This window comes from Capra hircus, chromosome 12 (genome assembly GCF_001704415.2).
Source record: "Capra hircus breed San Clemente chromosome 12, ASM170441v1, whole genome shotgun sequence".
Lineage (NCBI taxonomy): Eukaryota > Metazoa > Chordata > Mammalia > Artiodactyla > Bovidae > Capra > Capra hircus.
This window is the reverse complement of record NC_030819.1, coordinates 63306945-63321854: the sequence shown is the minus strand read 5'-3', so window position 1 is coordinate 63321854 and position 14910 is coordinate 63306945. Positions and strand designations below refer to the sequence as shown.

The 14910-nt window shown below is 41.4% G+C and overlaps 1 protein-coding gene across 1 annotated transcript in view; it reads right to left on the bottom strand.

Annotated features, from left to right (window-relative positions):
- FREM2 (FRAS1 related extracellular matrix protein 2) overlaps window positions 1–14910 on the bottom strand; it is a 155818-nt gene that overhangs the window by 54474 nt on the left and 86434 nt on the right. The window contains exons 5-6 of the mRNA XM_018056679.1: window positions 12638–12763; window positions 11300–11551 (exon numbers count right to left, since the gene is read on the bottom strand). Coding sequence (XP_017912168.1) covers window positions 11300–11551; window positions 12638–12763 — 378 coding nt within the window. The remainder of the gene's footprint in view (window positions 1–11299; window positions 11552–12637; window positions 12764–14910) is intronic.

Below are 14910 nucleotides of genomic sequence, written 5' to 3'. Positions count from 1 at the left end.
GTTTGAGTGAACTTGGGGAGTTAGTGATGGACAGGGAGGCCTGGCGTGCTGTGATTCATGGTGTCGCAAAGAGTTGAACATGACTGAGCGATTGAAATGAACTGAACTGAACTGAACTGGTGGTCCAGTGGCTAAGAATCTGCCTTTCGATTCAGGGGACACTGGTTCGATCCCCAGTCTGGGAAGATCCCACATACCTCGGGGCAACTAAGCCTGTGGGCTAACAATGAGTGAGCCCATGTGCTGCAGCTATTGAAGGGTGCAGGCCCTAGAGCCTGTGCTCCACAGCAAGAAAAGCCACTGAAACGAGAAGAGCCACCGCAACTAAAGGTAGGCCCAGCTTGCTGCAACGAGAGAAAGCAAGGAAGACCCAGCACAGCCAGAAATAAATCATAAATAAATAAATAAAAATTTTAAAAAACACAAAGTAATCATTGCGTTTCTAAATCTCATCTTGTGAAAACACACCAATAAATATTACAGTTAGTGTGAGAGTAATATTATGACGTAATCGCTACTTTTGCTGAGTGTTTGCCTTTTTAGGTCACATCAGAATCTTGTTATTTTAACCTACGGGGCTCCCAACAGCCTATAGGTTAATAGGCTTCTAAGGTCATTGTTTTTATCTGCTGTTTACAAACCAAATGAAATGTAGACTTAGATTAAATAATTATCTTAAGGTTACATAGCATGGATGTAGCAGATGCAGGATTCAAGCCTAAGTCTCTAAGACTGCAAAAGCTGTGTTTCTTTTCAGGATGTAGTGCTGTCTTTGAAAATGATTAAATAATGGAAAAGTCTGCACTTTAAGAAATTTTTTTAAAAAGAAACTTAATGAGAGTCTGTAAAGGCAGAGCTGGAATATTCCATGTAAGAGAAAAATTATTATAGATCAATATTCTCAGTTATGAAGAAAAATGTCTTTATTAAAAATAAAAACAAGATCAAACCTCTATAGAAAGGAAAGAAAAATAAGGTGTCACGTTATGCTTAATTTCTCCATTCCTTTAAAATTGTTGCTGCTCCACAAGGCATGTACATTTTTATTCCTGCTGACTAAAGAGAATTTCATAAGTAAGATTTCAGAATTCATAGAGACTTTGACATCAGGATGATTTATGTGGGAATCCCAACAGCTGAACGCAGAAAGAGTACGGCCAACATGGTGTCAAACACAGTTTGTGTGAGGTCTCAGGAATAAAGGCATGTGGTTGACACTGGAAAAGTAAATAACCTTGACCACAGACTGTTCAATAATTGACACTTGAAACATGCCTGCAGGCAGTAAAGAAAGGGATTCTAGAATAAAAGGCTAAAGCCATTCCATTCCCAGCTGAGACAATGGGCTCCTTTTTTGTAAGACTCCTCCTTCCCTGTTTTCCCTGTATTACTCAGTAGCAGTGGGTGATTCTGCTCTATTGCTTCTTAGTGTAGAACCTCAACAGTGGTCCAGGACTCTTCCATCCTCTTGTAGTGTGATGAGGAAAAAAAAACCCCAAAACAAAAGAAGCTCTCCTACAAGCCATAAGTGAAGTCCCCTTTCAGTCATTTCGGAAATGCCTGACACTGGGGAAGTCAACCTCTTTCTTTGGTTCTTAGGTTTCTGGTCTGTAATATGGAGAAAATCCAGCCCAGCTGCGCAAAGTCAGGTCACTAAGCTTTCGAGTCTCTGCACGTCCCCTTCCTGGCCTTCTCAGACTGGTGCTTTTCTTGTCGATAATGATACTAGTTGGCAGCTATTTCTCTCATTTAACATCCATGTGACCTGTTTATGCTGACTATCCCCATTCTTTACTGCAAGGAAAACAGTTGCTTCCTCTCAAGGAAAAGTAGGAGTCAGAAAATCATTCTTTCTTATAAATGGTTTGCACAGTAAGGAGAAACCATAAACCCAGAAGATAAAAATATAGACATTATGATTTTCAAACGATTTCTCATATTCAGATAAAATTTACTCAGTAATATAGCTGGGTCCCAAGATAACATCGTATTTCACCCTTTCAACTTGTGCTTTGTCTTAATTTATAGAGAAGAGCTGTCTGATATTTTTAAAAAGTGAGATTAAAAAAATAAAGCCATATAACCTCTTGGGGTAAAAGGAACAAGCTTCAAGTGTCTGGGGGCTTAGGAAGCATTTGGCATGGCTGGTATGCCACTTGGGGTGAGGAGATGGAGGAAAAGCGAAAACAGAAGGCATCAGACAGAGACTTCCCTGGTGGTCCAGCGGCAAAAATTCTGAGCTCCCAGTGCAGGGGATCCAGGTTCAATCCCTGGTCAGGGAACTAGATCCCACATGCCACAACTAAGACCCAGGGCAGTCAAATAAATGCAAATAAAAAAGAAGGCAATGGCAGGTCACGTGTGCTATGCCAAGGGGTTGGAAGCTCACCCTAGAAGTTATCCCATGACAAGTGGGTTCAGTTTCAAGAAGGGGAAGGATGTGATGAAACTTGCATGTACTGGGTCTGGAGGATGGATGCCCATGGCAGGTGGGCAAACTGGAAGCAGAGAGACTAGTCAGCAATCTCAGGAATTTAGGCCAGATAATGAAGCTGGCTGGGTGCTTCCCCAGTGGCTCAGCAGTAAAGAATCTGCCTGCAGTGCAAGAGCCTCAGGTTTGATCCTTAAGTCAGGAAGATCCACTGGAGGAGGGCATGGGAACCCACTCCAGTATTCTTGCCTGGAAAATTCCATGGACAGAGGAGCTTGACGGGCTACAGTCCATGGGGTCACAAAGAGTCGGATGACTGAAGCAACTTGGCACGCATGCATGCACATGAAGCTGGCTAGCACAAGACGGTAGCAGTTCTGATGGGTGTAAAAGACAGCAAACGTATTAGGTATAAAGGAAACAGAATCAAGGATTTGGGGTGGAGAGTGGAAGAAGAAAGTCTAGTCATAGAAGGAAATGGCAACCCACTCCAGTATTCTTGCCTGGAGAATCCCAGGGACGGGGGAGCCTGGCGGGCTGCCGTCTATGGGGTCGCACAGAGTAGGACTAGTCACCAAGATTAAAAATTCAGGAGGAGGGACTTCCCTGGTGGTCCAGTGGCTAAGACTCCACATTCCCCATGCAGGGTCCCAGTTTCAATCCCTGGTCAGGAAACTAGATCCCACATGCCAGCAACTAAAGAACCTGCGTGCCGTGACTAAGACTTGGTGCAGCCAAATAAATAAATAGTAAATAAAGTAATTAAAAAAAAATACAGGAGGGAAACCAGGTTAGAGCGAGGACTACTGTTCTCTATTTTCCCCCTTGATTTGCATTGATTTCTTTCAGAAGCTAAGGCGCTAGGGCCATGGTGACTCATATGCCTATAGTACTTTCCTTGTTTCAAAAGAAAAATAAATAGACTTCTCACATAACTCAATTATCGGGTCCCCCACAACGATAACACAAGAGTTTAATGGAGTTTCCCTCTTCACAGAAATGTCGAGGGATATCATGTTTTGAACATGGTAATGAAATTGTCCTCAGAGAATTAATCAAACCTCTCCTGCTAATAGTTTATTTGTCCTCTTGGTATATTGAAGTAAGTCTGGAATATAGAGCTGTGTTTAAGATGTGCTGACATTTTAAACAACTTTATATATTCTGGACCAATGTCAGTTAAGGCAAGCAAGCTAGATGCGGTGGGAGGATAATGACCCCTTGGAAAGTGGGTACAACTCTCAGCACATCTTTCATCCCTCTGTGTGCAGAGTGCGAGCTTGCACAGTAAGTCACTTCAGTCATGTCCGACTCTTGTGACCCAATGGACTGTAGCCCACAAGGCTCCTTTGTCCATGGGATTCTCCAGGCAAGAATACTGGAGTGGGTGGTCATTTCCTTCTCCAGGGGATCTTCCCAATCCAGGGATCAAACACGCATCTCCTGCGGCTCCTTGCATTGGCAGGTGGATTCTTGACCACTGAGCCACTGGAGAAGCCCATTGTGTAGTGTAGATAGTATTTGACCAATTTGCCGAGCTAGGGACCACACACCGCAGATCCGCAAAGTGTAAAAGTGGAATCTATACTCTACGATTTTCTTCTGTACTTAGAGGATCATCTTGCAGCACTGAGAATGCGAAGCTTTTTAAAGGTTTCCCTGGCAGTGGGTGCAATCCTGAAAAATCACCCTTCTGCATAAGCGTGATTCTCAAACAATGTTAACAAAAGAACAGGTTTCTTGTTGGCATTTTGACCGCAGAGTTCCAGCTTTGTGGCATCCTTCCTGAGACTGTAAAGCAGGTTGTTTGTGAAACACCCTCAGGGAAATGGAAGCTGAGATACATTTCAGCCCTAGGAAGTGTAGAGAGAAAGCTCTTTTTCTCTCACAGTGTCAATAACCTGACTCTTCTGACTTTTAAGTACTGACTAGTAAAGCTCCACACAGTCATTTGATTTCTTTCCCCAGGACTGTGTTTAACACATGAGTGCTGACCTGTTCTGTGATTTGGCTCATCCAGATGCTGCAGTGGTCTTCATGGCGGTGAGCCTGTCACAGCCCGAGGGGATGTGTAACAATGCACATCAATTTCTGGGCTGCCGACTCCCATGACTCGTCTCCCTGATTCTTGGGGTGGCTTTTCCGGAACCCCAGGCAGCACTCGATGCTGTTTTGAAAGCACCCATTGCATGTGGCTTCCCTGGTGGCTCAGAGGTTAAAGTGTCTGCCCGCAATGTGGGAGACCCAGGTTCGATCCCTGGGTCGGGAAGATACCCCGGAGAAGGAAATGGCAACCCACTCCAGTATTCTTGCCTGGAGAAACCCATGGAGGGAGGAGCCTGGTAGGCTACAGTCAACAGGGCTGCAGAGAGTTGGACACGACTGAGCTACTTCACTTCACTACATTGCAGGTGGAGCCTGGTTTTATCAGTGACTCTCTTGTATCACTTTGCCTATTTTCTTGCAGAAATCCTCTATAGATTGGACCAATCTTGTTCATCACGGTGTCCTTGGTGCCTTCACGGGTGCATGCTACTCAGGAAAGATACTACTAAGTGTTATGTGGTGTTGATGTATATATACATATATATATCTATATAGATATAAATATATATATATATATAGAAAGAGAGAGAGAGAGTGAGGGCAGGAGAAATCCTTTCTCTTTTTCACCCTAACACAGCATTTGGGGCATTAGAGATGCTCAGAAAACATTTCAAATAAGCAAATGTCTGAATATATATTATTTCAGTCGCCTGAAATAATATTTCGTCTCACTACATCAGAATGAAGACCTGTTTCTTAGGAAAAGGATGAAGTGATGCTTTATCTCTCTAGAAGTGTGAAGGGGAAAGTTTTATCCATAATTTTAAGTGCTTCAAATTGCTACAAATGGCCCAAAGAAAAGAGGTTTTTTAAGTTTTAGCTACACTTTATAATCCTAACATACATTATTATTGTGATTCTTTGTAGCACAATGTAGCTGTCTGGTTTTATCAAATGATATTACCTGTATTCTTTATTGGGTAATTTTGTATCTCTCGAGGTCAGTAGCAAGTTTCTTGACTTCATTTAAAGGAAGATTTAAAAAGCCAATGACAAAAAAAGGTATGTATATGACTGATAAACTAGGAATAAAGGGAGAGAAGAAGAGATGCAAATGTCTGCTTCAGTAAGGCAGAATGAAGACCTGCTTCTTAGGGAAATCATAAGATTCATGAGCCTCTGGTGAAAGGTAACATCTACCCGTGCAGAGCAAGGAAGATATCCAGAGAACACAGTGACCCTTCAGGACTTCTAATCTGAGATTTACCTTCATTTTGTGACAAGAGTCGTAGAAAACCAAACTAACAAGGGTCACATTTCTACAGTGACCAGTTGCTCAACCAAACATCTCAGAAAATAGTACATAAATTCCAAAATGCTTTCTTCACTTTCCATTCTAAAGCAATTAAAGAAGATGCTGTTGTCTAAATAGTAATTGATGTCATGAAGCATATATTCAACAGACCACAGGTACACATATGTGCCCTGTCTGGACTTACTAAATAAACACTCAGACCTCTGTGATTTCACTGTAGGATTTCATAGATTCTGACCTCTGTTTACATCATGGAGCATGCAGGTCAAGGCTTTAAAAGTCCTGTTTTCAGCTAAGCTGTAGCTTCAGCTTACCGGCATTTTCTTTGCGTTTTATGATTTAGACAAAAAGGATACATTAAACCTCTGTTGCTGGAGAATCATTTGGAGTTTCTGATGCTGACACTAACATTTACTAAGAGATCTTTTCTAATGGTTTGATCTCTAATGAAGTTTGTTGTTTTTTAAATTGTAATATCTCTTAATAATAATTTCAAGCTTATTGAAATTTGGCTTATTAAAATCTGAAGTCTAGGATCTGAGAAGTTGCTTCTCACATTTATGTGATTTTTAGCACTAACATGGGGTTCACCTGAGACTGAGATCTTGAGGTTTCTAATATTTTTAGTGACTTGCTTTCAGGGATTTAGTGATAATAAATCAGCAATATTTATCCTTCGACGTCTACAAGATGGTATTACAAAGCCAGCATTCTCCCGTGTGGAAAAGATGGGAGTGAGGCAGATAGTATTACCAAGCAAAAGACAAAGCAAACAGAAGATGCCGTTTATCCACAAGGGCTTGACAAGACAGTTCAAATCCAGTCCTTCAGATGGGAAAACCTTCCACTAGGCACTTTGCTAAATGATGTGGAAAAGCGATGCCTTATTTTGTGCAACTGAACTGCCAGACTCCACTCATATGCTCTCCTAATGATCCTGGAGGAATTTTAATTGATAAAGGTGAACCAGAATAATTCATGCACAAGTTAGCCAAATATCTGTAACTGCTAACATTTGAAGTATTCTAGGATCATCCAGCGCTGTATACATAGAAAAGTATACAGCTTGTTTCATCTCTACTAGGATGCCTCATGCTAGTTTTGAATATTACAGTGTAAAATATACACTATATGATATCTGTTAAATATACATGCTGCCGGTACACTACGACGTGGGCAATATACCAGTTGGTGCCATGGACTCTGTGTTGTCAGCCTGGCAAATTCTTCTTAGGTATTTGACCCTGAGCAGGTTACCTAGCTGCTCAAAGATAATAAAACTGAGTATAACAGAGCCATGCTCATAGTCTGTGTGTCTCTGTATTAAATGAAATCATTTAAGTAAAAGGCTTAGCACAGCTAAGCTACTGTTATCATATACAATAGTTACATATGACTATGCGTGCATGCTAAGTCGCTTCAGTCGTGTCTGACCCTCTGCTCCCCCATGGAGTGTAGCCCAGGCTCCTCTGTCCATGCGGATTCTCCAGACGAGAATTCTGGAGCAGGCCATGCCCTCCTCCAGGGGGTCTTCCTGACCCAGGGACTGACCTGCATCTCTTATGTCGCCTGCATTGGCAGGCGGGTTCTTTACCACCAGGGCCACCCGGGAAGCCCCTATTAATGACTATATATTACAGTTATTGGGCTTCCCAGGTGGCCCAGTGGTAAAGGATCTCAGGTGGCTCAGTGGTATAGTTATTGGGCTTCCCAGGTGGCTCAGTGGTAAAGAATTTCAGGTGGCTCCTGTAATGTCAGTGCAGGAGACATAGGTTTGATCCCTGGGTTGGAAATGGCAACCTACTCCAGTTTCCTTGTTACAGTTATTATTATACGACATATATGCTGGCTATGGAGGCCTGAAACACAAAGATATGAGTTGACTTAATACTGTGAACAGTACGATCCTATTCAATACTGCAGCTTAATATCTTAGAATCACTCTAGAAGACAACATAGCTGTTAGCTTACACTCCATGAGTTTGAGAGCTTACTTCTGGGTGAACCGTTCCCATGCCCTAGCACGGTTCCCTGTGCTCACTTTCTTGGGAGCCATAAGGTCATTCTTCAGTGCAAATTATATAAAATGGTGAGCTGTTCTCATAGAGAACTCTGGAGCTTTTGCCTTTTCTGGTAATAGCGGTGAATGTTTTCATGCGACTGGCCGAAGAGATTCAAGTGGCTGCTTGCCAAGTTCGTGTGTGTGCAAAGGAACAAAGCTCTGAATGCCTTTCCTGCTGCGAGCAGTACACTGTATCAACAGTTTTACAAAAACTAGTTCACAACAGCATTGTGGCAAAGTCCTTTAGAGCCGATGACCATACCAGGTTGAGTCAAAGGTGAAAGTGAAAGTGAAGTCGCTCAGTCATGTCCGACTCTTTGCGACTGGTGGACTGTAGCCCACCAAGCTCCTCCATCCATGGGATTCTCCAAGCAAGAATACTGGAGTGGGTTGTCATTTCCTTCTCCAGGGGATCTTCCCAACCCAGGGATCGAACCCAGGTCTCCCACATTGCAGGCAGACGCTTTAATCTCTGAGCCACTGAACCCATCCCAGCAGCCTCAGACCCTTGCTCACTTGCCTTTATTTTAACGCATGTCCCTGTACGCCCAGCCCCATGTGGAGGTGTTCCCAATAAACAACTGGCCTTCTAGGCTCTGTGTCCAGCCAGGTCCAGAATTAAGAGAGGACTGGGGTTGGGGACCCTGTGGGTCCTCCCATGGTCAAGCCTGGAAAGTCTCCCTTCTCTGGACCCTCCTGATCATAGTTAGGAAATGACTCACTCATTTGCATTCACAAACACTCTTTTTCTTCCTGCCCTCTCCCACTCATGCGTTTGTCAAAAATAAATTGATCCTATAATTGCACAACTCCTCTCCTGAAACTATTACAATTTGAAAAAATGGTATGAAGTGACCCTTTACCATAATATGGTTTATATTTAACCCAAAGGAGGTACAAAATGAGGGAAGTAGACCACACCATTTTAGTTTTTAGTCATTTTGAAAAGAGGCAACATTTAAAACCAGTTTGTTTTAAAGGTCTAAAGGTGTATTTATTATCTGAGAACTCCAATAAGGTACTTCATTTTGCACATTTGCTGAGTTTTCTTGCCATTCCCTTCTCCAGTACTTTGGCCACCTGATGCAAAGGCTGACTCATTAGAAAAGACCCCGGTGCTGGGAACGATTGAAGGCAGGAGGAGAAGGGGATGACAGAGGATGAGATGGTTGCATGGCATCACCGACATGAGTTTGAGCAAGCTCTGGGAGATGGTGAAGAACAAGGAAGCCTGGCATGCTGCAGTCCATGGGGTGCCAAAGAGTCGGACACGACTGAGCGACTGAACTGAACTGAACTGAACTGAACTGCCATCTTTTGTCTCCATTTTACTGTTCCAAATGATCATTTATAAATTATTCTCCTTTAACTTTTTATATAATTAGGTTTTTTTTTCCCCAAACAGATTTTAAGCTTTGTGAGATCTTGGCCTCCATGTTAAATGTCTCTATAGTCCCCACATATTACACTTAATATGTACACAATAAATATTCACTGTGTGTGTGGTATGTGAGATTAAATATCGTTTTAAAAGGCAAGACATTTCATATATGTTTTCCTTTATCTTATTTTTGTTTTCAAAGAGTGTAATATCTACATCATTAAACTAGTATTCTTCCCATGTGGAAAAACTGGTATAATCTTTACTATTCAGCGCATTCTTGCAATGCCTCCCACAGACTAGAAACTCATTAAGCATCCATTAGCTTTCACTGAATCCTTAGCATTATCAACTATATTAAACAGTCGGTTAATAGCTTCAATGCATTAATATTCTGAGCAGTTAGAAACTCATTTTTCCATTTCTTGCTTTTTAATATTGTTCTAACTCAAGCACACTAAATACAGAATGTGACTTTGTCATCATTTCTCGGCCTTTTGGCTAAGATGAAGAATGTCATTCTTGGCAGAATGTCACTTCATCAAGCTGTTAGTTTAACTGAGTTTGGCCATTCCTTACATATTGACCTGGCATTACTTAACTGGTGAGGTGAAGGTGAAAGTTGCTCAGTCGTGTCCAACTCTTTGCAACCCCATGGACTATACAGTCCATGGAATTCTCCAGGCCCAAATACTGGAGTGGTTAGCCTTTCCCTTCTCCAGGGGATCTTCCCAACCCAGGGATCGAACCCAGGTCTCCTGCATTGCAGGCGGATTCTTTACCAGCTGAGCCACCAGGGAAGCCCTTACTTAACTGGAGTTTACCCAAATGCAAATAATAGTATTCAAGAATGAAAAGGATGGTGACCAGGCCTGTCAGTTCAGTTCAAATGAATAAACCATATTTCACCCACACACCATACCATGATGTATTTTTCTAGCACTAGGAATATTTTCTTCTGTATGGTACTCCTGCTGTTGAGAAAAGCTTTTCTAACAAGAGTAAGCTTTTGAATGGCACCGACTTGACTTACATCTACCACAGGGTGCATCGTTCTATCTTTTATCTGTCTCTGGTTTATATCTACCAGTGTGATAATCTCTCCAGGGTGGCTAAGGAAGCCAGCCACTATAGCTAAAACCTCAGCCACTATAGCTGAAACCCCAAACCCTGGGTTGGCACACAAAAGCAGAAAATGGAATCAGCTGAAATGTTCCTTAATTAACTTCCAAAGATTGACAGCAAAGATTAGTGAAATATTGCTAGCACTGACTTAATATACTCTTCCTAATGAACAAATCTGGGTGTGTGTATGTGTGTGTTAGTTGCTCAGTCATGTTAACTCTTTGTGACCCCATGGACTGTAACTTGCCAGGTTCCTGTATCCATGGGATTCTCCAGGCAAGAATACTGGAGTGGATTGTCATTCCCTTCTCCAGGGGGGTCTTCCAAGGATCGAATCCAGGTCTCCTGCATTGCAGGTGGATTCTTTATCATCTAAGTCACCAAGGAAGCCTGGGAGAAGGATTATTTTATGGTAATTAGGTTTCCCTCATGAAGAAGAGTCAGGATAAACTCTCCTCCTTTTTGGAAGCCTGTTGGACTTAATTTCCCATATACTTAACACCTTCCTAGTTCTTCATTTAATAGAATTGTCTGCTAGTTTCTTGGTTAAACAACTTCAAACACAGAGATTCAAGTTACAAAAAATAAGCTTTTACAACCGAAGCAAAACAAATAAAATAACAAATCATTTATTAAAACTGCCATGAAATTTTTAAATTTAATCACTTAACAGGACATGGCATTGTCAAAGAAACTATACACAGGAGAAAACACACATAGGCGTGACTTTACCCCTCCAAAGCACTAAATCAAGAAAGACAGTGGACTAATGCAGCCAGCCTAGAAACCTAATCACACTACAAAGTCAAGCATAAGATAAATGTGCGCGTGAAAATTCTTTCACACTCTCATTCTTTCTGTTTAGAGGGCTTTGCCTCTAGAAGGTTTAGAGGGCTGGTCTGCCTGGTAAGAGGAATAATAAAATAAATTAGTACTTACCATCGTCTTTGTCGGGTCTGATTGTAACCTGAGCCTCTGGGAACTCTGATCCAATTCTCCCACCCATCGGCATGCTCAGGAGAACGTGGAATGTTTCCTCCTCTTCAAACAAGGAGTCATCAATTATAACGACCCTACACATCTTCTCCCGCTCATCTTTGTCAAAGCGGATAACACTGGTATGGTCCTCGGGCCGGGATATGTAATCAGAATAGGAGAGCACAGATGTTGGCACGGTTCCTCTTGCCGTTCCTGGAGGCAGGGAGGATCCAAAATGGGCTTATAAAACATACTACAAGAGTATTTCCAGAAACGATTATTTTCATCTGTAGCATTTTCATGGTCCATCGTATCTATGAATACTCCTGGAAATCGCAATAGCGCCTACATACTGTTCTAGCGTCATGAGTCATCTTCATAATGGTCTCCAACATATGACAAATATTACATTTCAAGTGTTTTCTCCTCTACTTCCTGCCAGTGGTCTTTTTAAAGCAACACAATAATATAATATATAATAGCTCCTACTCTTCAAATGCTTATGGTGTACAGGCAAAGTGCCAAGCGATTTCCATGCATTGCCTCCTTAATCTTCTTAACCAGTCTATTGGGCTTTACACGTTTGGTAGCTGAAGTTTACAGAAGTCAAACCACTTGCTCTGGGACCGAGAGCTCAAGGTTGATCCTGAAATTTGCATTCTGACCACCATACTTTATTGACTTTCAACTCACATACATTAATGAAAATTTTAATGAAAGTCTGCTAAGGTGTTAACTGCATCTATGACCTTTTCTTTTATATGCTTAGAAAAAATTTACCTGTTTCCTAGAAAGGTGTTTAGAATATTAATGATACTATGTTTTGATCTAAATTTCGTGTTACATAAAATCACCTTTCAGAGCATGCTGACTCAATGAGCAAGACAAGCGTTTTAAAATTTGGTTGCAATGAGTCTCAAACTAGTTTAAAATTAACTTTTTTCCTTGGGTATGCATTTCCTTGCCTCTTTTTTTGGTTGTTGTTTTTAACAGTAATCTCCTTCTACTTGAGCAGGCTTGAGTAGGGGAGGGGAACTTCAATTTCCTGCAATCCCAAAGGCCTGGAGTATTAAAGTAAGTAAACCAAGTAAATCAGAAATGTTTTCAATAAGCAGCAGAGCCCTTCCAGACCCTCAAAGATGCCATAGTGAAGGAGGATGTCTGCATGCATTTTTTTTCTTTTTGAAAACTGTACTAAAAAAGTATAACCCTCATGGCTTAATGTTATAGCTCCAACATGTTAAGAGGCTTATTTATATTTTTGTAGGGACATTTTATTTCATTTGCAAATCAAGCTACCTTGCCGTGTATAACAGATCACCATCAACTCCTGGCTTACGTCTCCACTTCTCCTGATGGGAATGAACAGTTCGCCAATGTCCTCTTCAATGGAATATTCAGACTGGGGGATGAACACAGTTGATTCTAAGGAGAAAATACAATTGTTTTTGTCTGAGTTTCTTATATGTGAAATGATCTTGTGCAAATCAAAACTGCTCTTGTGACTGATCTTTCCCCTTGCACATTCTTTTATTTTTACCTGTTTCTTCATGTATGATCTCAATTTTATTTACCTATTTGTTATACATCTCAGTTTTATTATTCTTCTTAATATCATCACTATTTTGCTTCATTGTTACCTTCCTCTCTAGCATCATTATCATTATTTGCATAATTGTTAGCCTGGTGCTCTGTGATGACCTAGATGGGTGGGACAGGGGGAGGTGGGAAGAATGTTCACGAGTGAGGGGATATTTGTATACGTATGGCTTATTTAGTTTTTTTTTTTAATTGGAGTACAGTTACTCTGTGCTGCTCTGCCAACTTCGGCTGCACAGTAAAGCGAATCAGCTATATGTATACATACATCTCTCTCTCTTTTTTTTTTTTGGATTTCCTTCCCATTTTGGTCACAACACAGAGCACTGTGCTATACAGTCGGTTCTCATTAGTTACCTATTTTATACACAGTAGTGCATATATGTCAATCCAAACCTCCCAATTCATCACTTACCTTTCCTGCTCTGCCCTCCCTGCATGCCCCGCCATATCTACATTTCTGTCTCTATTTCTGCTTTGCAAATAAGACCATCTTTACCCTTTTCTAGATTCCACATGTATTCGTTAATATACAATATTTGCTTGTCTCTTTCTTACTCTGTATGACAGTCTCCATGTCTCTGAAAATGACCCAATTTCATTCCTTTTTTTTTTTAATTTTTTTTTCAATTTCATTCCTTTTTATGGCTGAGTAATATAGCCTCAGATATGTAGATGACACCACCCTTGTGGCAGAAAGTGAACAGGAACTAAAAAGCCTCTTGATGAAAGTGAAAGAGGAGAGTGAAAAAGTTGGCTTAAAGCTCAACATTCAGAAATCAAAGATCATGGTATCTGGTCCCATCACTTCATGGGAAATAGATGGGGAAACGGTGGAAACAGAGTCAGACTTTATTTTTTGGGGCTCCAAAATCACTGCAGATGGTGATTGTAGCCATGAAATTAAAAGACGCTTACTCCTTGGAAGGAAAGTTATGACCAACCTAAATAGCATATTAAAAAGCAGAGACATGACTTTGCTAACAAAGGTCTATCTAGTCAAGGCTATGGTTTTTCCAGTAGTCATGTATGGATGTAAGAGTTGGACTATAAAGAAAGCTGAGCGCCAAAGAATTGATGCTTTTGAACTGTGGTGTTGTAGAAGACTCTTGAGATACCCTTGGACTGCAAGGAGATCCAACCAGTCCATTCTGAAGGAGATCAGCCCTGGGATTTCTTTGGAAGGAATGATGCTAAAGCTGAAACTCCAGTACTTTGGCCACCTCATGCGAAGAGTTGACTCACTGGAAAAGACTGATGCTGGGAGGGATTGGGGGCAGGAGGAGAAGGAGACAACAGAGGATGAGATGGCTGGATGGCATCACCGACTGGATGGACGTGAGTCTGAGTGAACTCCAGGAGTTGGTGATAGACAGGGAGGCCTGGTGTGCTGCGATTCATGGGGTCGCAAAGAGTCGGACATGACTGAGCGACTGAACTGAACTGAACTGAATATTCCATTGTATATAGGCACCCCCACCCTTCCCCCTCCCCACATACTCTTTCAGAAGAGCACAGTGTGAGGGGAAGGAGGGAAGAGAGGGGAGAAGAAACAGCTATAATGCATGTGTTATATGCATTCTTAACCCAATGAATTCAGACCAATGAATTCTTAACCCAGAAATAGAACACAACATTGCTTTCAACTCCAGTAATTGCTTTTTTCTCAATTAGTAAGTGCTGCTGACACACTTCCTTTAAATCCAACCTCATTCTCTTGGTGAAGATCACCATCTTCCAACGGAGCAGTTTGGCTTTTAGATGTAGAAGAGACGGTAGAAATACTCTTATCTCACCTCTCACTTTGATGAGGGAACTTGGACCCACAGAGGTGAAATTACTTGTCAAAAACTCTTACTGATCAAGTTCAGATTAAAATTCAGATCTTGTAATGTCCATTCTATTATTTTTTTAACCCCACATGTCCCTTCTAAATGATTAATGATTAAAAGTACAATTATGCATTGTTTGAC